This window comes from Ooceraea biroi, chromosome 2, assembly GCF_003672135.1.
Source record: "Ooceraea biroi isolate clonal line C1 chromosome 2, Obir_v5.4, whole genome shotgun sequence".
Classification (NCBI taxonomy): domain Eukaryota; kingdom Metazoa; phylum Arthropoda; class Insecta; order Hymenoptera; family Formicidae; genus Ooceraea; species Ooceraea biroi.
Window position 1 is genome coordinate 1,580,910 of NC_039507.1, and position 23,730 is coordinate 1,604,639.

Below are 23,730 nucleotides of genomic sequence, written 5' to 3' on the forward strand. Positions count from 1 at the left end.
TTTTATTATTTTCTTTGTATCCGTTTATTATAAATAACAAGATGCATGTTCGGTGCGCACGTGTAATTTTTAACCTGTATAATATATTTATACGTATATATATGTATTCAAGCTCCAGAGCTAAGTTTATTTCGCTTACTGTACTATAGTCCATTTATGCTGAGTAATTAATACACCTCGCTACAATCTGTTTCGCGATGCCGCGTGGAAAATTAGAAATTTTATTCGAGGACTTTGCGCGTCATGCGGCGAAGGAAAATCGTGTTATCCTCGCACGAGGTAGAAGTGGATGCTGAAACTCGATCGCATGTTAAATGATTCTTTTAAACCCTTTAAATTTAAACTCTTCGAGACTAGCGGCGTTATACCGCGTCTTCTTTTGAGTGATTCTTTTCGGCATTGATGTGCCAATTAAAATGCAGATATAAATCCGATAGATTTTCCATGTGTTGTTGAAAAATTGCTTAAAAATTTATTGTACTGATATGCGTCTCGTGAGTAACATGGACGAATACTCTGATTAAAATCGATCAGTCGACGAGTAATTTGATGATATCGCGTATTAAATTCGGCCGATATGTCTAATTTAAATTCAGTAATACGTCGATGTACAAATTTAACGAATTCGTTGTCTTGAGCGTCCAGATAATTCGTGCCAATAATCGCCAAGTGTCCGTAGGGAAATTTCTCTAGTTGGAAACGAAGGGATTAACGGCGGAGCATCGGTAGTCCTTAAAAGCTATGTATTATCCGTATAGCGTTCGCATTAGCAACGTTTAATGCGTGCATTCTCTCAATCGCCTCGTGTCGAACCTCGCAGTTCTAACGCTATGCTCTCAACTATCATTGCTTTAATTTGCGATAATCTAAATAACGCGACGTGTGTATATATCTATTATATATTCTTATACTTAAACTCTCTTTTACACGAAACACCTAAACCTCCTGTCCCTCGAGATGTCCGCTGTTTCGACTTCCTTCGTCGTTCTCGCGCTTCATTGTTACATCTGCCGCGAAATAAGAAAAGAAATCCGTAACCTATGGTTTCGATATGCACGTTACACGCAAACGATATCTAGAAATATCTCAAATTGGCAAACTTTCGGATTTTTTTGTTTTCTAGGGAACACGTTTGATGTAATGACGTAAAAATCGTTGATTTTGTCATCGTTATCAATCGTTACAAATCGTTTTCTTGTTTATTTTCGGTGATTGATTAAAAATGCAATTGTGGTTCGTTGCATACGCTCCAAATAAGTTCATACAATCGCCGGAGTTAAAATCGATTTAGAAAAAGATATGTCGATGCCGATTGTTGTGAGCGTGACGCTTAGAAAAAGGACGCGCGAAAAATAGGGAATTTCGGGGGACGCACTAGAATCATATGTATATATATGTAAAAAATTAAAGGCGATGAAACTTTCGAAAGCTACGTACATCGTATAGCAGGCACATCTTATCATATCACGCTAGAGCTTTGAACAAACCCGGTAAAACCACGCAGAAATACCGAACCCGACATTTTTCGTATTCCTTACCTCCTGTAATAACTAATTACGTATTTCACCCTCATTCTCTATATTCCTACACGTATGCAACATATGCGTATCTTTTTCTTTTTTGAACGGGCAGTCTCTTTTCTTACTAATCATCAAAAAGGTGCGAACGGTGCATAAGCGCAAGTAAATAAATAAATTCACGTTCTAGTTAAAAGAATCGCGAGTTATCAGATATACATCCCCCTATAAAGACTACATCCACAGTACAGACATTAAATTTTGTATCCTAAGGAACTGTTGTAAAAAGTCAAATGTATTTAACCAGCTAATAACATTAAAACCAACCTCGTAATTGTTTATGTTGATTTTAATGCTTGTTTATTATCGTTAAATCTGAATCATAAATAATAAGCCCGGGATCAATCAATTCTTTGCAAATCGAATAGATAAAGAAATAATAGTCTCTCTCATTCAAATTGAGAAGAATCTTTCTTTTATTGTTTTTAGCGAACGTGCTGTTATTATGATGTTACGTAGTTGTAGAAAGACGCGCAACTGCGATTCTGCCAATGTTAACGTATATTTATGTATATAGAAGTATATATTGAAGTATTAATTGTTGTTATTTGCGCATTTCTTGAACTCTGGACAGTACAATAATACAATATGTTAATGTTCATTAAAGTTTTAAACAATACATTTTCCAAACACAATTCTAAATATCCGTTAAAACGATTACGAAACTTGTCTTTACGATAAAATATGAGCGATGCTCTAAAAGATGAACAATCCTGAAAAATCGTTTTGCACCGTTCACTAAACCTCTTAAAAATAAAATAGGTTAAGACTCAACGTATATCCGATCGTTACAACGCGATAACATTTGCTTCTCATTTATTTTTAATAAATGTCAATACAAATCCCTAACAATATCGCAATAATACCGAATAAGAAGTTTTGGTAAAACATCTCTCTTTCTTTCTCTCTTTTCCTCCGTCTGTAACATCTCCTAACTTAATATATTTCATCTTTAAAACTCTTAACTTATAGTTATTTAGAATTAAACATTTATTACGAACGAGTGTGGTCGATCTAACGCAGATCGCGATTAAAAGTAAAGTGTGTGCCGGCGAAAGCTCCGGAAAAAAATCAGCGCGCGATTAGTGCCGCGAGGGATCGTTGCCCGACGAAACCTTTCTAAGTTACTGAGTCGCATCATTTTCCGATTATGCATGTTTCGATTGCGAGTAAACGAAAATCGATAACGGTGGTGAAGTTCGGCGAACAAATGCTTAACAGACGACTGCCTCCGATATCGGATTCTCCGTGATGTGTATGGTTGCGGTAGGCCAGTCGATCTTCTTGCTGCAGACGTGATTCAGTCCCTCCAAGGAAGCCAGTCTGAAGTCGGCCATTTTCAGCGGCGATAGCGGGGCCACTGTAAATGAAAATAAGGGAAAAGTAGCATCGTGTGTACGTGTATGTATCAATCTTGTCCCACCACCGTTAACTTCACCTTGAGAAGGCTGTAACGCGCATGTAATTCCGTTCGTTCGCCCAACTTTCATCACACAAACGCAGAAAATCGCCGAATGAAGGATATAAATGAAAGAAAGCGCACATGCAAAGTAAAAGGAGAAACAGGTGTACTGTTGGTGGACTGTTGTGTACGCATAGCGAGATATCGTCTTGGCATCGTGAATTAGCATGGACTGTTCACTATGCTATATTGCCCAAGTGCGAAATTGCTTGCTCGTTTTGTCTTTCAATAGTTTCGAGAAACACATTTAAAACGAATGTTCTAATACGATCGTGTGCTGTTGCAAAATGAGTCAGTCTTTTCTTTGTTTTATGTTAAATAAATATTTCAGTTTGGATCACCTGTATCAGCGTGTAGCGCAACAGGTCGGTCCTTGTTAATATTGCAAACAGTACGTTGCTCTACCGACTACCAAGTACTATGAAACAGAAGAATTGAGTCGGTAAATTCAATTTATTATAAATCGTTTCACCGGGCATTAACAATGTATGTTGTGTATTTAAGTCTTTTCTTTTCATATCCGTTAGTAACATTTCTGTCGTAAAAATGAACGTTCGCGGAATAAAATAATTACAGGAAGCTGTACAGTTGCACAGAACAAATCGTTATGAAACAAGTACAGGAGTAAAATAATATTTACATCAATATGTGAGAAAGATTGACAAAGCAAACATCATAGATTCACTCCTGTCATCACCATCGTAGACAGGATCGAAGAGTGCGGTATCAGAAGAATTGTTAAAAGTGGTTAATTCAAGTTAGTTTCATTTCCGGGAGTCTCCGGGACCCAAGATAGTCCAGGACATATTTTATTTTTTCAGTTAGTACCTTTCATACCTTCCGAAAAAAGTTTGAATTCCGACTTACTTAACATATAGACGTGGCCTAATTGACCAACTGCGCGCTCGACTCTCCTTGCGGCCTTCAATTCCTAATTACAATTACCTTCGGGTGTTGTCGGCTTCACGGACGGCTTCCGCGGGGATTTCACCACTAAAACGTATAAAAAGAAGACAGATTTTATTTAAAGGCTATAAACGCGTGCGTAATGTTGCTACATGGCGCACTGAATTCGCAATTGCTATCTTTAAAGCATTTCTCGTGCGAAACATTTATAGGCCAATTGATTTTTGAAGTTACGAGTGGCAAAATAGCAATGTGACTATTAATTCATCTAAAGTATTGCTACACAAAACTGCGTTCGGTTTAATATGCAGATTAATAATTTAAAGTGTCTGTTGTCTTCTGACTCAGGTTCGTATACACTCCGCATGAAGCTGATATTTATAATTATTACTTCACGAATAATATGATAATTAAATTAATATAGATACACTTTTTTATAATTAAGTTTTATAAACCTTCTAATTAATTCAGATTTTATTTCATCACTTTTATTCTTCTTATTTTTATCATTGTTTACTTTTCATATGTATGTAGTTTAAAATAAAAAATAATCATTAACGCAAAGTAAATTTGAATCGATTTTAGACAACAGACATTCAAATAAAATATTCACTAATTTTAATTCTCTAATCTCTAATGCATTATGTATATTATTCTTTAAACATATTGCTTTTAACGCAGACTTTAGCATTTAGAATAATTTGAAAATAGAAAAATAAATAGCAAAAAGCCGAAACTAATTACGCTACTGCTCAGCTGAAATTGTTGTAATATATACATACCACTCGATCGATCCGAGACGCGTGGGAAATAAAGGCGCAAGTCGATGAACATGTATAATACTTTCTTTTTCTTATAATTTGCCTTATTTCTCTTTTTTCTAATATCTAACTCAAAAGAACACTATGGTAGCAAAATTTACAGACGAATTCAATGCAACCCCATTTTATGTTCTTCGCTTTTTATTTATCAAGTCGAATCAGAATGGTTTCTCAGAGAATAGACGTACATGTTCGAACACGTATTTGAACCTCGGTGTAATCAGGTAAGCATCTATTATTTGTTAGCGTAGAGATGAAGCAGTTTGCTTATCTATTTTATCGCGTGCGCGTGGTACATTTAATCAACATTGTCATAATAATCGAGAACACACACAGTGTTAACCCTGTTACACCTGGATCCACTTACGTCTAGGTATTGCGTCACTTGTGTGTACAACATGAAAATTCTATTTATGTAACAGCGACAATTGCAACAAGAATATTTAATAATAATGACGATGATAGAAACAATAGATTTTTCAGCGTGACAACTTGAATGTCGTTCGCAATTACTCACTATTATAAGTTACATAATTTTGTACTAATCAGTGAAAATGCGAGAGGATTTAAAGAGCAAAGTGTACGGAATGGAATTAATTGCAAAATTATATAAATAGATCTTAGAATACATACTTCATCTATATCTGAGTTGTGAGAAAGCATAGTTCTATGATTGATTCTATTAGTGTATTCATGATTTGAAAAGCTGAACGAAATCATAAATCTAACTTAATTGAGAGGAGTGTTTAATTCATTCCATTAATAAATTACGTGTATATGTACGTTACTAACATTTTCGTAAATATATAAGCATAATAAAATTCTATGGCATAAAAGTATGCTTTATAATGTAAAATATATAATAATGTAAAATGTGCAACATTGCTATAATAAGCAAACTTGAGATCTTAAAATTCTAACGTTGAAAGATTCGTATAACAGTATTTATTTTACAAAGTCTTGATTCAATATATATTTACTTAGAGAAAACATGCACTTAGATGTTATTGCGAATGCATAACAAACTTTTGTTAGCGTTTTTAGATAGAATCAGATTATTTAAACAATTTCATTAATTTATGAATATGATCTTGTCATTTAAATACGACATTAAAAAAATCATGATTTACAACATATAATCAGTGAGAATATATTCGATTCACATTCATTAACATATACATGACATCATTATTAAAATGATATCAGTAGTTAATTTTCCTCCTATTTAAAAACTGTTAAAGCTATATTTGAAAACTGCAATTCTGACGTACAGATTATTCATACGGTATCTATTATTTAAAGAAAGTAGTTGTAGTCCAAGTATATCCATCACATTTATGTATATAAAGTATTTGCACAATAGGCCATATTGTTAATCTGTGGCGATAGGGTGCAACAGTCGATAGAGTGAACTTAATGCTAAAAATGACCACAATCATCTGCCTTTCGATTTTAATGTTTAATCGTACGAGAAATAATGTGACCGCTTGCAAGATACCTAGAATTTTGTCTCTTTTTTCGTGCATAATTATTTACAATTGCCTGATGAACATATTGGCCACGATCTTTTCGTTTCCCATTTTCTATTGCATCCGTCATCGATTGCGAAAAAATATACTTTCTACATTTATTTCTATTGAAGCATCTTACGTCATTCTGACACGAATATTTTAGATGACTGGCAGTAATTATCAACGTTTCACACTTCCGCTTGCAAGCGATCACGAAACATTTCCTTACGAAATTCGACGACGCGTGCGCGAATTGTTTATACCAGTAAAGATCAATGAAAATTCTCGATTGTTAGTTTGTTGATTAATTTGTGGAATGTAATTTTTTCGCAGAAACGCTCACTTACCATATCCTTCGCCCTGAAGAAACAGTCGGAACGCCTCGCTTACTTTACCCGGTTGTTCTTCCAGCACCATACCGCAATCCGATATCTACGGAAAGTATGATATAAATAAGTTATCTACCATTTCAGATAAAGATTAATGATTTATATGAACCCGAGTTGCGAAAATTTAATAATTATATTAATTTTCTTAAACTCATGATTCACTACTACACATATGCCTTTTGCATGTGTTGAAGTTTATTCGCATTTAACAAAAGTAATTATCTAACATGATCGATGGTAATTATACACATTTTTCATCATACATTAATTTTTTATACATTGCAAATCTCTCGCAGATATCAAGAAATGACATTTAATTAAAACTTTATGGAATGCATATTCATGTCATCCTTTTTAAAGAAACGTTAGTTCATATTCATATTTGCAAATTTTATGCCTTCCTCAGTTATAACGTAGTACTGAAAGTACCGATACATTCTCTTACTAGTGAACTATTATATAATAGAGAAACTTACTTTCATCCAAGAGCTGTTAGTCGGATCCAGGCGTCCGTTTAACGTTACGGTGTCGTCGACGTGAGGGCTTAGAGCGCCCGTAATATTCATCACTGGCACGCTGAGTGTCAATCCCTCCCTTTTACGCATCGGGTCCAATTCCCTCGTTATATTCAAATCCGAACGGCGAACGTAACTGTCGATAAATAATGCGAGATTCGTCGGGTTGACGCGACGTTCAAAGTAGTTCTTGTATACCTGCACCAAATCATGATTCCGATCCTCGGTCCCCTGCGTCAAATTGTCGACTTTAACATATGCTATTAATAAAATTAATTCAACAGATTAATGCTTCATAGATAAATTCCAAACAGAATTGCGCAATGTGTAGAATGTAACATGAGCAAACACTATGATTGATCAAGATGAAACAGTATGACAAAATTAATGAAACAATATGACTGAAAACACACTTTTGTTATTTTAATTTAATAAACACTTTTTTTTAAACATTTTAAATTTTTTCATGAAAATTATTTTATATTTCAATTATATAAAGCGTATATTAACATAATATTATATTCTATTTTTTCCATAAAATCAAACAACGCATGTACTTAGCGCCTTTTTTAATACCTTTTGTGTGAAAAGCTAAGTTTTGTATGGATAGCCTACTAAACACTACTTTCTGACGTTAGATGGTGTATACTAGAAGTATTCTCTCGTAAATAATGTAGCATGTTCTTGCTATATTTCTTTGATAAAATCCTTAATCTTTGTATCTTTTTCCGTTTTTGTTTTTTTTTTAATCATGAAGCTTGTCATAATTTTTTGAACGTTTTTTAAAACGCGGGACCTCGGGAGGGAGAGTTAATTCATGAAAAACACAAATTCTGTATATTTATATAGATAGGTTATAATATAGATTTAATCAGTGATGCCAGATTCTGTGCACGGTAACATCTAGAAGGAATAGTCTCATGACGTACACAAGCTACGTATCATATCAGTGTATTCGTCGGGATGTCGAGCAACTTCGAGCAATAGAAGGAAACAAACATACGAGTCTCTTAGTCTCGCTCGGATGACTTCGCATCATTGGCGATACACCGTTCAAATCTGAAGACAGACGTAACCAGTAATTCGTTTTTATTTTGATTTATTCTGATATGTGTATATATATGTATATTAAAATGAAGACGAATTATTTATAAGTTATACCTCTAGGCAGATTTATATATTGGATTGCATTGCATTTACTGATTGAACTTCGAAGTCTCGATGACTCCGAGAACACACTGCGCGCTCATGATCCGGTTTCTTCGCGTCGCGATGGCGGTAAAAACAACTGGCAAGACCTATCATTAATGTCGGATAGGAGGTAGGTAAAGCAACGGAACGAAATGATGGGCGAAGCCAGGAAAGAACGAGGGCGTCTGGTCGACGGTATCATTTGAAGATTACCTTCGCTCGTGCTTTCGAACATTAGTCGATGTTGGCCAAGATAATGGCTCAGATAAATGTTAACAATAATGAAATATACAGGGTGTCCCATTTTAAATGCTGCAGGCAAAAATCTCGAAAAATATGGGACATACGGAAAAATGTTTCGAACAAAAGTTGCATGGTTTGAAGGGGGCCACATGGCGAAAATATGTACTTGACCTTGAGTGACCTTTTCAAGACCAGGTCAATGTGATGGATGTTTTCTTAAATGGGACCCCCCCTTTTTTATTGTATATTATTGTAGCTTAGTTCGAGAGCTTAGCTCGAGAGACAGTGCCGACTATGCCGGTGGAGCGGCCTAAGCAGATGAGAGGTACCGTTGCGTAAATTGAAACATTTTTTGATTGTTTGAGGCACCGTCTCTCGCGGCGCTCGAGAGCCTGAAGTGGGGATAGCGGCACTGAAGTCCGAGCTCTGCTTATTAGTAAATACTGTGCATTCCATTTGGAGTTACTAGTACTAGTACTGCTTACCACACCCCCATACACAAAAGCGGCCCTTTTTAGGGCCACTATGATGTACAAATCCGACCGAGCAACCTCCCCGCGGTGTACATCGGGTAATGAGAATGCCGGCGGTATGTCAACTTTGACGCTTCATATCTTGGGAACTGCTTGGGCAAAAAACAAAAGTAGGTAGTGTTTTGGAAAGCTCTCGAACTAAGCTACAAGAATATACAATAAAAAAGGGGGGGTCCCATTTAAGAAAACATCCATCACATTGACCTGGCCTTGAAAAGGTCACTCAAGGTCAAGTACATATTTTCATCATGTGGCCCCCTTTAAACCATGCAACTTTTGTTCGAAACATTTTTCCGTATGTCCCATATTTTTCGAGATTTTTGTCTGCGGCATTTAAAATGGGACACCCTGTATAACTATTTCAGATTAATTTGTTTAATTTGTGTCAACCAAATAAAGCTATTGAAGAATTTAAACATATGATTCAGAAAATCTTTCTGTTGCTTAAGTTATGAACATAATTTTGCGAAAAATCAATATGCTATTATTTTCGTACTTATTGCTCCCTAAAGGTCAGAGGTCGTTTTTGAACGCAATAAGTTTTGTATAATAACGATATCGCAAAACTGTTAATGCAATCTTTAGTTTCCCGAGAAACAAGCCTTTGCAAGCTTAAGTTACACGTCGTCAATAACTCATCTTGCGTTCACGCATGAGTGCTAACTTGGTTGACATTATTTTGCGCTTCATGTGAATTTAATGGCTTATTAATTCTATGGAGTGAGATAATCTTGCTTGAAACACGAGTAACTCTTCTAGAAAGGATTAGAAAAAAGACAGAGAACTTGTATTATTTCGATAATTTAATTGGATATTTAATATGGCAAAAACAGAATCTGGCATCACTAATTAAATCTATATTATAATCTATCTATATAAATATAAAGAATTTGTGTTTTTCATGACTTAACCCTCCGGGGATCCCGCCGTGTTTAAAAAAACGATAAAAAATGCGATAAAAAACACTCAAAAATTCTTTCAGTACAGAAATGAAACGTACAAAGATTAAGGATTTCATCGAAGAAATAGCAAGAACATGCTATAATTACTTACAAGAGAATACTTCTAGTATACGCCATCTAACGTCGGAAAATGATGTTTAGTAGGCTTCTATCCATACAAAACTTAGCTTTTCAAAAAAAAAAAACGATACTTTATGCAGCGATAAATGTATAATAATATAAATAGAAGAAGTTGAATATTCTTTGATCTAAAAAAATATTGTGCATTTTTAGTCATGTAAAAGGTATAAGTTTTTACTATAGATATACTAAGAATATCGATTATAGAGATATAAAAATCACGATTGTAATTTAACCAAACAAGTTTAGGTATAAACATTTAATATGATATTATATGGAATTTGCCATGGATTAATTTAAAAATTATTTATGTTTACTCTTTGATAATTCCCTCGAATTGTAACTATAATATAATGTTATCTGTGATGAATCCCACAATTTCTTTTTCGTGCAATTAATATTGATTACTATTGTATCTATATGGAATCGTTAAAAATTTAAGTTTGCAACAGTTTTGTGTTCTTACCCTGCCAAAATGATGCCACATCAAGTAATCGAGAACGCCCTGGGTCATGCCCTGTGATCTCAGGTGGCGCACGTTCAATTTTTGATAGCCCCATTCGATCCATCCCGCCTGTGTGGACACGCAGTTTATCAGGCACAGTGCATTAACTTTTTCCGGATGGGCAAGTGTGAATCTTGCCAGGATATTAGCGCCGGCACCAACCCCGAAGCCAATTACGGATCTTATGGCAAAATGACCGAGAACAAAGAGCAGCTGTTCTGCCAGCTCTTCCATGGACGGATAAGTGTAACTGAAATACAAAGAGCATTCTCTTTAAAAATCTCTTGTAATGCCTCCTTTCGATAACAGCGTTGCATTCATTTAAACTGATGGCTATGCGAAGTAGCAATCTGCATTGCAGATCTGACTTCCGCGAAGAGGCGTCATTGGATATACTGAATAAATCAGATCGTGTAAGGATAAGCTTTCATGCCGGTTAAATATTAATTTTCGTGCCAGTTGCAAAAGTTATAAGTAAACCAAGAATTATGAAATATCAGTATTTGCTAATATCAATGTGCAACTATAAAGTATTGTAACAGTTTGTCAATTTTTATCACTGTAGTACTGGTTTTGCGATAAACATAATTAGTAATTATGTCATATGATATTATGAATATGATAGTCATATTGACTAGAATTGCAAATAATAAATATTAAAATAGAATTTAATCATTATCTCTCTTTGGCGTTAATTATGTAGGCGGGCGTTTCACATCGTTGCGATATCACAAGGATATCACAAGGATATCTGTTTTTACAAATTCAACAAATTCGATATAAATTCAATCGCACATTTTATCATGAGCAGCGAGTGCGAAAGCAGAGATTAATTTAATAATACAACATATTATCACTTGCTAATAAATAAATCATGTTACGAGACAACTGAACATTATATGGTCGTAAATAGGAGCATTGCAGAACCGATATATCAATATTTAAATCTTATACGGCCTTTAGTGGATTTGGCACGCGAGCAAAGCCGACTGACATAATCACCGCATGCAAATCTGCATTGCGGTTTAAATTATATTGTAACACGGTGCTTAGTTAAATGTGAATCTTTCTAAAGTAAATTTTGATCATTTGAGATAAACATACTCGTGTATAACTAGAAAAAAGCTTGCATTTAATGAGGTTAATGGCTATGGTGCCGTATATTATATATCATTTGTCCTAAAATTATAAACCTCTAATTATGGCAAACTAGTAAGAAACCTAATTATTTTATTTTAATTGCAAACAGATGAATATGTATAGAATGTTTCAACAATTTATTATTATACGTTTTATTGTGTTTAAAAAATACTATTATAATTATATAGCGCAAAAGATTTTCTTGTTATAAAACTTATAAAAAATTCATACGCAAGTTTTAATTTTAGTGAATATATTTTGGCTTTATTCAAAGTAATAAAACAACTTGTCAATTACTAATCTATAAGTTTCAATAAAATATAAGTATAAAGCAAAACTGGCAGCTATAATACAAATGTATAGGCACTCATGTGACTACTGTATGGAGCAATAAGAATATAGCTTTTGTCGAATCAGAAAATTGTGTGGTGTTATAATGAGTAAGCAACCTGTTAGCGGGATTTGACTGAGGTTGATTGAGATGTTAATTAGGCCATTGATCCGTGCTAATTGAATTGGTGTGTCGTAAAATGACGCGCGTGCTTGTCATATCTAGAAGAGACCGGAGTTTGATTAGAGGCATATATACAAGCATGTATACAAGCGTACGTTCATCGAGTTCACTAACTATTAATTAGTTTATTTATTATTAAGAACTTGTTTAACAAATTCTTAATAAGACAAAGAGGCTCTCGTTTCAGTTTTAGTAGTTTAGCAATTTTTATGCGAGTTAATAATCTCTCTATCAGTATCGATGTTAATTTCCGTAGATTTAGAATTTCGACGTTAATATTTCCGTAGATTTAGAAGTAATCTTAATGCACTATTTTCGGAGAAAGTAAAAAATGTTGTTATTTTAATTATCATTCCGCTCGCGTAAAATTTATTTAAAAAATTATCTTACTCTTCGGGTAGCGTCGATGCGCCTTCCTCTTGTCCGGGTGCATTTACGTGATATACACAAAAGTTTTCGAGTAGAACACGCATGTCGATGTAATTGAAAAATGCCTGGAAGCTCGAGATGTCTGTAAAAATAATAAAATTTCTAAGAATTGAAGCGATTACAAATTTTTAATGACGTATAACATATTAAAATTTTATAAATTCTTTTTCCTTGTTGTTTTCACTAAATTGTATTCTTTGTTGCACATCTCTATACTATTAAATATTTTGTCTAAAAACGTTAAATATTTCAATTATAAATTGCTTACAATTAAGGCCTAAATCGTGATAAGTGAGTATAGCTGGTTTTGCTCGATTTCCTTGCACCGCCACTAGCAAACTTCCCTTGTCAGTTTCCACTCTTTCTTCCCGCACGGAGCTGTCGTCCCTGGAGAGATATCTCAGTGCCGGAAATTGCAGCTGAATGTTCTTCAGCTCGATGTCGTCCATGCTGTCGGAAGGCATCGTGCTGCGCATGAGAAGAAGACCTTTAATTATCGGCGTTACGATCAAGGGTAAAAAAATAATCTGATATTCTGGGCGTGAAAACCGATAAAACGCTAATCTAAAATTTTCGAAGACATTTGACGCAATCATAATTTCTTTCGATATCATATTGAACCTAACTGACTAACTGGTTAAATTTAAGTTGATGAATATCTCATATCTCTTCCATTTTCAAGTTAAATATAGGAATCCTGTGTGGCTATGTGAATATGGATCCCTAGCTGATGATGAAACGCTAAATTATTCAAGCTACGTGTAATATAAGTGGAACACGTGCATATATACATCTGCAAATGTAGTATACTTGAAACTATTTTAGTATTAAACGATTTGTGTTATGCTTTATGCAATCCTTTTTTTTCTTTAATAGAATAGAAATTTTGTCGTTTTGTTTTAAATCATAAAGTAATATCAATAAATCAACGAAGATATTACGACTAGCATTCTGCAAAGATTAAACGTGAACGTTTTTGCTGCGCATTTACGAGGTATTTGTTAGCAAAACGCAAAAACATGTGCAAAGAAATATAGCCAATGACATAATTGCTTTTGCAATTATGAACAAGTAGCAATTTTTCCACAATATTATTTTTAGATTCCAAAAGTGTAAATAACTTTAGTAATCATTTTTAAAATGATGGACACATTCGTAATAATACTTTTTTTATTAATAAACAAACATCTAATCTTTTCTATGAAGTAGTAGTTTCGTGGAACTCCGATGTCACGTATTCAAAGTTAAAGTCCAGTTCTGATGCAGTTTACGAAGCAAATTTGCAATATATAATTATTAGCGTATATCCATTCAAGTTATTATCACAGTTATTATTAGCGTACACGTAATGGGTCGCAATATGTGGAATTGTTTATTGATGAAACAGCTTCGCGTGTTCCGTAAAAAAATTAATGAGAGCTAACAAAACAGATGGAGTAACGTTTTATTGATCATAGAGATTATTGAGCTTCTTCGATCAATATTCGTGACTCCAGCTTTGCCGATGAATATGGTTTACGAAGGTTGATTGAAGAGAGATACATCAATTGTTCTTGTATCAATAATCGCATTGCGTTTAAAGAAAAACTGGAATGTTGTGTATATTATGCTTCCTGGTTAATGCAATAATTATTTCATATTATTAATGCAAAATATTTTATAATTTTCTTTTTACATTCCAGCGCACGTCATTTGAAGTTTGAAAATATTTGTTACATTCATGCATTCGAATATTTGACGTCAAATTGATCTCAAATGATATGCGCTTACTACCTGGGATGCATTTTAAAATTTCTCTGATCTGTTTTGTAACTCCATTTTAAGATAACATAATTTATCTTAAAATGGAGTTCATATAATATATGAGAAAATGTCAACTTTTCTAGATGGAGCAATTGATAGCGTTATTCGTCGTATGATATTTATCAACTTTTTAGTTTGCCACGATTATCTGATCCTTGCAGTTTACATTACGTCATGATAAATTCATTCTCAAAAGTGAGACGACTGCAACAGCACATTTTCATATAATTTTATATAAAATTTATTTCTTCCTACGAAATGTACAAGTCTGCTGTTATCATATTTGCTGTCTATACATATAGACTTTAAGCTTTATAGTATAAGTCTATATAGACTTTTATAGTATCGATCCGCACGCCACACCCAGTCGGTCGAAGTAAGATCGAACAGATTTCTTTAAGCTCTGTGATCGTTTTATCAAGGAATGCATGCGTCACGTGCTTCGACTATGTTCGCAGATATTATGGCAGTTAACTTCGCTGTATGCGAATTAATTACTTCTGATCTGGCGGCTCGGAAAATTAGAGGAAGTGTGTTTGCTCGGCTGGCAAGTTGGCTAAAAATGCATCCTCGGTTCATGATTTAAGCACTAGTTGAAGCTATCTCGCTGCACGCGTAATTTATCTTCAAATTGGTAGTAACAATGCTAGACTTTAAAGCACAGAATTTATAACATTAACGATCGTCTATCTGTAGAACGAGCAATTTATGTGAGCTTGAATGCATCTCATAGTAAATGATGCGTCTCACTTTTTCAAGAATCAAATTTATGCTCTTTATTAGTCTACTTTAGAATGTACACTTTTAAGTATAAAATTTTCATGTGATATCTAATGATAAATAAAACATGAAATACAACGTGATCGAGGAAGATGCAGCTCCACTCCAGCTAATTAATTTCCCAATCTGTTAGTAATTCTACATCAGCTTAAAGTTCATGATCTAGGTGCATTTAGGATCAGTCCAGTGTAAGTAACACTCTTCAAACAATAACACCTATCATGTTATTTTAAACATACAACTTTGACGATCGCTTTAATCGTTCGCGCAATCCCGTCGAGTCCATCTAGTGTGGTGAATGCTCGAAAGACCTCCGGGGTCGGTATTTCGTTTTGTATCGAGTAGGATTCACGGCGCCAACCCAATTTCAACTGTATTGCTTCTTCTCTCGAAATAGAAAAATGTTAAAGACTCCATTTGACCTCTCTGTACATTTGTGCGCACGTATTTACACTAGCGAGAGAAAGGGGTTCTTTATTGAGAAGAACGTTAAATGGAAAATATTGTGTTGCGGTTTAGAGGAGGCAGTCTTCTACTGTTTTAGAATTACTAAAAGCTCTTCTGGCCTCTTATGTAAAATTCTTCACTCTATGTAATTAGTGTAAACGTGCGACATAATTTATTACCATTCATCCGAAACGTGATACGTTATTACACCCTCAACATGCACGTAAGTCACTACAATGTTTGCATTATTAAATTCCTTATCTAATCATTACGTGAAATAGATTACACGTGCGCGTTTTCGCACGGTGATACTCAATTTATGCTATCACTAATCACTTATCTTGCGTTATCTCATGTTATGTGCGAAATTTTTATTAATATTAATTATATGCATTTGCACTTGAATAATAATAGAGTTCATTCTCAATACGGAATATAACGATACTTATAAGAATTTATATCCTTGGAAAGTAATAAAAAAGGAGGACAAACGAAGAACAATGAAGATCATTTAAGCTTTGAAATCTTAAATTTACGTATGCACTAGTATCTTATGCTCATGAAACGTAATTAACAAATTATATAATCTCTCTCTTTCTCTCTCTGAAATATTTGTAGATTTAATGAACGATAAGAAAATGTTTGGTTTTTTCTCCATTTCTTATTTTTGTTCTCGAAAAATGCAAGATGTAATGATAATGAAGGAAAAGCACTTGTTGATATGTATATTGTATGATTCCAAGAGTAGCTGTAAAGTAGAGAGAATGGTTTTCATGGATTTACGACGAGCTCCGCAGACGGCGTCGCAATGACTAGCGTCGGCGATCAATGTTGTTCGTAAAAGGAGATGTGCTCTCATAAATGCACCATGAAATAAATTGCAAACACTTCGGGGCTCGTGATTGATGGACTTGAACTGAATTGATTTTCAATTATTAGGATGATGGACAACATTAAAGTGATGTTCATCAAATCGATTTCACTTCAAACAACCGCATATTATCCACCCTGTCAAATATGCATAATATATTATATGCATTATAACTTGCTAAAATAGTGAACGTGTATAGCAAACGATATGATGGAAGATCTTAGATTATTAAGACAATAATGAAAATTAAATAGTAGTAAATTTGTAATTCTTTTTTTTAAATATTACGAAGAAAATTAATTGTACAGAATTTGAGCAGTTAATTTTCAATATTTTAATTAATTAGACTTAGACTTGTTTCTATATTTTATTTACTGGTTAACAAAATTTTTCAGTTTATAATGCATAAGAAAATTATAATTGTGGTAGAAATTACGTGGAAGCATGTGTAATTAATTTGTTGACTTTAAAACTTTTCTGTATATATATGTAACTATATTCCATAGTGGATCGATTACGTCATAGTACGTCGCAATGAATAGATAACATCATAAAGTTGTATCACAATACTTCATTGATGTGGACATCGTGGCTTCCTATTGTTCTCAATTCTCTTCGTTATCTCGAGTATTCCGACAGAAAATAGCTAGAAATATTGTTATTTAAAATAGTGTTTTTTGTGTAATTTGAATAGCAAATATAATAGGAATATGCTGCCGAAGAATATAAACGCCGAAATGGAATTTATAAAATACAAAAACGAATGCACAATATCCGACTCAAGTTAGATTTTTTCTAATAGATATAAATTAGATACGTTCACGCAGAAAAGATACCTACATAACCTACATTCCTTTGTATTTCTCCCTGTTTTGTAACCAAGCTTCATTAGTATCTCGCATTCCTTTTTATGAAATTTAAATTGTGTCTTCTGTATTTCTTAAAGTAGACCTTTAGTCGAGTCAATTCAATGAAAGCCAACGAACTTCCAAATAAGAAATCGTCTTGTATCATACAGTAGTTATTTGTTGGTAACTTGTCGATTAAATATAAAACGAATAAACATGCGCATATGGCAATCAAGTATAGATAATATAAATATAACTGAAGAAAACAAGTTACAGAGAAAAGTTGTATTACGCTTTAGGTGAAATAATGAACTTTGTTTTATTTTTATCGTCGTTTGGATTGCTGAATTTAAAATTTTGCGATGGATGAAAATAGTAATGTCATTAGCAAAACTTTCGTGACGACATTTCAGAGCATAACAAAGTTTTCAGCTGGAAGCGAAATACTTCGTCTGATTATTTCGTAGCTCAAAACGTCGATTATCTTTAGCACTTAATAGCGAAGAGAATCGCCGAGTTTAAGATACTTGAAGAGAAGTTATTTCACAAAAGTTTGTTTCAAATTGAAAACTCTCAATATCACTTCTCATCACTCAATATAAAAGCTAATTATTAAAGTACAAGTCTTTCAAATATTTATATGTTAGTGCTGCGTTCAATGAGAAAGACTTAATGAAAGAAAAAGAAAATAAAAAATGATTATCGCTTTTTGTATTTTAACCAACTCAAAGAGAGCGGTAATTAATTTCTTTAAATTATATGTACATAAAATTTTTCGTCTTCTTACTTATTAATTAAGTGCTATTTATTACTTATTAATTAATAACTTGTATATTGAATAAGTATTTTTAAATCCGTTTTTAAATACTTCGCTTGTTTCAAATCAATTTGAAAAATTTTGGAAAAAATCAATATTTTTTTCCATGATAAATTATCATGGAAATATTATTTGTTGAAAAATATCATCATCTCTCTCTTTCTCTCTCTCTCTCTCTCTCTCACTCTCACTCAAAGTAGTTGGTATTTCGCTCTTTGTTTCATGGTCCATGAAATTTGTCACAAAGCTTCGTCATCTTTATGAAGAGTGTTTCCAAGTTTATCGTTTTTTAATGTGTGACACTGAGATATCATTTCCGCGAACAGAACAATTACAGCATTACAACCAGTCATCGTACAATGGCACATTCCATACTTTCGTTGTCATAGCGATCTCGAAGAATCTTACAACCACAGCAGGTTATCAAATGAGAGAGTTCGTTTAATGTTCTATTCACAAGACGCTTAAGAAACTATTGGCGAATTCGATTGGATGCACTAGTGCGCACTGAGTGCACACCAAGGCTTGTTTACAGTCAATTTTTATATTTATATTCTTGTTTCTTCTTATAAAAATTGATTGTAACCAAGCCTTAGTATGCACTCAGTGCGTACTAGTGCATCCACTCGAATTCGCCATATGTAATGTGGTGTAATATGTCTTCCACTTATTTCTCTCTACGAACGTTTCAAGCGTGAAAATATAATATGCGCATCAAGAGAAATTTTAATAGTCATCAAATGATAAATTCTAATTTCGTAATAATTATTAACATATTTGTTGAATGAAATATCGAGTTAAATGTTACGAACGTATTTGTTAGTTTAATCTTAAATTCTGAAATTCATATTACTGCTTATGCATTAATTACGTATTAACTATGTCATATATTAAACTTTAATTTTATTGTTCAATATTTTAATTTATAATACAAAAACACTTTTCTTTTCGTGCAAGAAACAAAAGCAAAGAAAATTCAATATTCCGTTGTTGATAAAGAGTTTTAATAAATAACTATTCTGATGTTTCGGTAGTAATAATGCGCTCTTTTGTAGTCAATACAACGGTACCAGTAGTGATTCGCCATCGTATCATGATATAACTTGAACTTCCAAGCAAAGCTAATTTGTGTGCGCGAAGGTTTCCCGTATCTCCGGCACGTCACTCAGCAGTTTCCGGTCAGAGTTAAGTCCGGTTATGCTCTCCGTCCTGTTCTATAGCACTGACTGATAAAGTGTGAGATTTTAAAAGCTATCTGACATAAATAATATTACAATGTGCGGTTAAAAGCTTTTCAATAAAAATTCATTCGGCAATGTTATCGAGGAATAACGTTGTACGAAAATATATAATGTCATAATGTAATTGTAAAGTTTTTACGTCATTCCCATAGTTCTTTTATATTTATATCTTATTTATATAGAACGTTTTATACGTAAAAGGGCAAATATAAATTGCACATAATTGCTATATCTTAAGAATTTTCTGAGTTACATGTCGCAAATTTACATATACTAGCAGAAAATCTGGAACACTTGAAAACGTAATTTTTTATATCAACCTCTCTTCTCGAGATATTCAGAAAGAAATGAGTCGGTGACAATTTTAATAGTTCTTCTACTCGAACTGACAATGAGACATATTTTATGTACTTTCGCCAGTAATTGTCAAAGCAAATTGAATAAACGAAAGCGGATATCGCGAACTAAGAAGTTGTCTTCGGTGATAGAATTCATAGGACAAAGGACCGGCTGATCTTGGATCAACCTAAATACCTACTTTTGAGTTTCCAGGAATATCGGGCTGGGAATACTCAACTGGTCTATTGAAAGCGCTCACCCAAATGGAAAAAGAGCAATGCATTATTCCTCGAAGGTAGATTTTGTTTCCATATTTTGCTATTTTGAAACGTGAAAAGTGTCGCTGTGCTTAAATTAACAACGTATTAACTCCACGTGTAAAGTACGAATTTTGTTTGAAAGATTTATAATTACTTGAAACATAAAGTTGTTGAAAGAACCAATATGACTTTCAGAATGCATCATAACAGTTCATTCAATTTTTTAATATCTTTTAAATACGAAATAAATTAAATTTATTAAATTTCATCGAATACGAAATAAGTTCCAACGTTTGTTGAATTTATACATAAGTTTTTCTTTTTATTTAAAGCTAAAAATAATTCGGAATGTAAAATATAAGATTTTCGAAGATTTTCGAGAAATCAGTCATTAAGACTTTTCTAAAAATAATCAATCAACCGCAACCAGCAACCGCGCAGAGTAATAACTGATATGGAGCAGCATTAGATATGTCATTATGCGATATTTATATCCGATAGCCAGGAAACCTTTTTATCGATCGATTAACCGAAGTGCGCAAATAGATATATTTCTGACCGCTATTGCCAGTTGTAAGACGAAGCCGCACAATGAAGATCGATTTACGTTGTCTGCTAGCGATCCGTTGTGAACCGAGGCAAGCAAATAAATCTCTATCTACCGCAAACACAAGCATGATGCAGAGCACGTTGTAAACAGAGCCAGACATCGACTATTCGAGCCAGAGTTCGTATTTCTAACAGGCAGGTAAACCGGCTGCGATTAATAACAGCTCGCGCAATTCAGAATTCCATTCTCTTTGCAATTCGCAATATTGCTCTAGCTTTTGCTTCGCGATCAAATTATGTTAATTATTCATTCCATGCTTCCATTCCATCATTTAAAATCTGATCTGTTTACCTTTGATTCTTCGACGCTGCATATAAAAACGCTGCCATTCAGTTTCTATTCATGTACGCATCTCGATGATTTATGATGTGAAATACTTCGAATAGCAGCACGTATCTTGTAAATAGGAAACATGCGCAAACGCATCAATCGCTATCTTCAATCAATCGTTATCTTTATTAGAATGTAAAGCTCTCTCAAAGTCGATGCTATTCGATTGAGGTGGGATTGGCGCAACGCCAAGTTACGCTGAGCAAATTTCCAGCGAAAGTAGAGCAAACAGTGACGTACGTACGCGACGGTCGCGTCACATGGAATCATTACGTTTCGAGCTCCTATCAGAGCAATCTATCATCGCCTTATGTAACAAAAGGCACGGATTTTCAATCGTGATAAGCGAGAACGAATTTCCGACAAAAAGACGGAATCAGTGTTAAAAGAAATGATAATTAACAAGAAGAAGGAGACTGAGCCCTTCTTCGGGCGGAGATTTATGTTAGCGCCATGTTCTGAGATCGATATTATGTATGTTCCTTCGTGATGCAAAAACCAGTGGCCTGTATGTAAAGGGAAGTTTACCCGCCTCAACCTTTGCTTATACAACAAGCTGAAGCACATAAACCGCAAAACCGTAGTTTGCGGTGTGAGAGAACGGCGTGCGCAAAATCAACTTTGTTTAATTATAATTGAGGCTCATGCGGATTGACGTACCATGCAAACATTGTATTTTCTCTCGAAGCTTGAGTGTACTCAGTCGCCTGCATAGTTTGTGCGAACGGTTTATAATTATAGAGAGAATATAATAGGGCGCTTACTTATAATTCAACTTACAATTAAAGCTGTTTCTAGCAGCATCTTCCGCAGGCAGAACGGTACCAAAAGAGTCGCATGGAACACATAAATCCTCAGGAATGACTACTTCCAAAGCGATGCACGACGCGCCTGAACAACAGGGCGTTTGTATATCGGTCTTAATGATTCGTAATTAGTCCTAATTTGGACGTTAACTACTTCGCTGTGAGGGCCAGTCGAGAGAGGTGCGCGGGACCCTCTTCGTCTCTTCGCCCAACAAGTAAAACGTCTTCTCTAGAAGATTGATATGAACGAGAAGGAGCGCGACGAGACGGAATTACGTCGTTAACCTCAGAAAGCTTCTAAGCTCGCTATTACGTAGAACGCTACATACTACTAAACCTCCTTCAATTTGTCCGCTTAACGTATTGACACATTTTCAACGAGCTACATTCCCGCATAAATTTCAACGTCCTCGTCTTCTCGTTATCGTCATTTGTTATAAACAGCTTGTAACCGTCTCGTTGTTTAACTACACAAAGTGTAAATTATTTTCACGTTTCTTATTGTTAGCTATAATAAGCGCAACAAAAGCTCACTCAAGGTTTTGCTCACTTAGATTTGCGTTGAAGCAAATTTGAAAAGAAAGAAAACTTTTTTTGATAAAAAAATAAGGGTTGAAGCACGATCATAAAAGATATTATATACGATCAAGTTCATACTCAATATTTCTGCATTGAAGTTCTGCTTCTTCAAATCTCATTATTACAGTTATAAGCTAATTTTCAGAGAACGGTTGAGTATCATGCATATCTCTTAAATGATGAAAATTATATCTCTTAAATGATGAAAATCGTGAGAAATTGTACGTGCCGACGCGTAGAAATGTACCATTCGCGATAATAAAACGTGTTGACCGAGACTTAAATTTAATGTCTCATCGAGCTCTATGGCTGGCCGACTCCGTGTCGCCTACGTTAAATTACTTGAAGCAATTATGCGGCGGAAGCGTCGAGTCTAGTGTTACGTTAACTATTTTGCATTCCGTTACCTATTGTCAGATTCTATGTTTGCATAGTATTTATAATTGCAAAATACTGAAACTACAATAATTAATGTCATTCAATAATTTAAAGGAGTAAATACTTTACACTCAATAGTGCTCATAAACTTAATCCCTTGTTTTATTGACCAACGCTCTTTTAATAAGAATAAATATGGCAAAGGGAAAATTCTATTAAAAATAAATTTATAAAGTGATAATCTCGCACAAATTTGTGACAGCACAAGCACATCATTCACAGTCTGCCGGAACTTTGGCAGGCTTGATGGTTCTAGAGCGCAGCTTTATTTTACGTTCGCATTTACATTCAAATTAGGAAGCAGTACCATTAGCGACCGCGAGTTTGTAAGAATCATGAAGTAGTTCGATTAAACGACTTAAACGTCAAAAGTTTGGGAACTTCTGTTAAACTATTTTATGCAATTAAGTTCCGCGGCAAGTCTCTCTCGAATATGGGTCACAGCCCTAAATAGCAGCTGGATGTCACATTAAGCGGCGCACATCTAATGGCGCTTAAATTCAATGTCGTATAACGGAAGAATAATATGGCTGCCACTACGCGTTACACTGCAAGTCTGTTTCTTGTCCGCTTAAAATAATGGACAGGATGATTATCGTTGCTTTCGTGTAACACGCAGTGGTAGCTGCCTGGTGGGAAAACTTAGGACAACAGAGTCATTGTCAGTCGCAGTGTTTTAATAAGTGTATCATATATCTCAATCAATTGCACATCAACAATGTTGCAGTGATGATTTGTCGGTG

The 23,730-nt window shown here is 34.2% G+C and overlaps 1 protein-coding gene across 9 annotated transcripts in view; it reads right to left on the minus strand.

The window, feature by feature from the left end:
- LOC105287959 (protein NDRG3) overlaps window positions 1–23,730 on the minus strand; it is a 34,810-nt gene continuing 11,080 nt past the window's right edge. For 4 of the 9 annotated variants that reach the window (XM_011353863.3, XM_011353862.3, XM_020034443.2 and 1 more), the window contains 7 exons: window positions 13,087–13,286; window positions 12,780–12,900; window positions 10,697–10,985; window positions 7,143–7,412; window positions 6,625–6,709; window positions 3,985–4,032; window positions 1–2,937 (listed from right to left, as the gene is read on the minus strand). In XM_011353863.3, coding sequence (XP_011352165.1) covers window positions 2,792–2,937; window positions 3,985–4,032; window positions 6,625–6,709; window positions 7,143–7,412; window positions 10,697–10,985; window positions 12,780–12,900; window positions 13,087–13,282 — 1,155 coding nt within the window. In that variant the 5' untranslated portion in view covers window positions 13,283–13,286 and the 3' untranslated portion in view covers window positions 1–2,791. Of the gene's footprint in view, window positions 2,938–3,380; window positions 3,458–3,906; window positions 4,033–6,624; window positions 6,710–7,142; window positions 7,413–10,696; window positions 10,986–12,779; window positions 12,901–13,086; window positions 13,287–21,944; window positions 22,758–23,730 lie in introns of those variants that run through there. The other 5 variants (XM_011353864.3, XR_895521.3, XR_895522.3 and 2 more) reach the window with 5 other exon arrangements.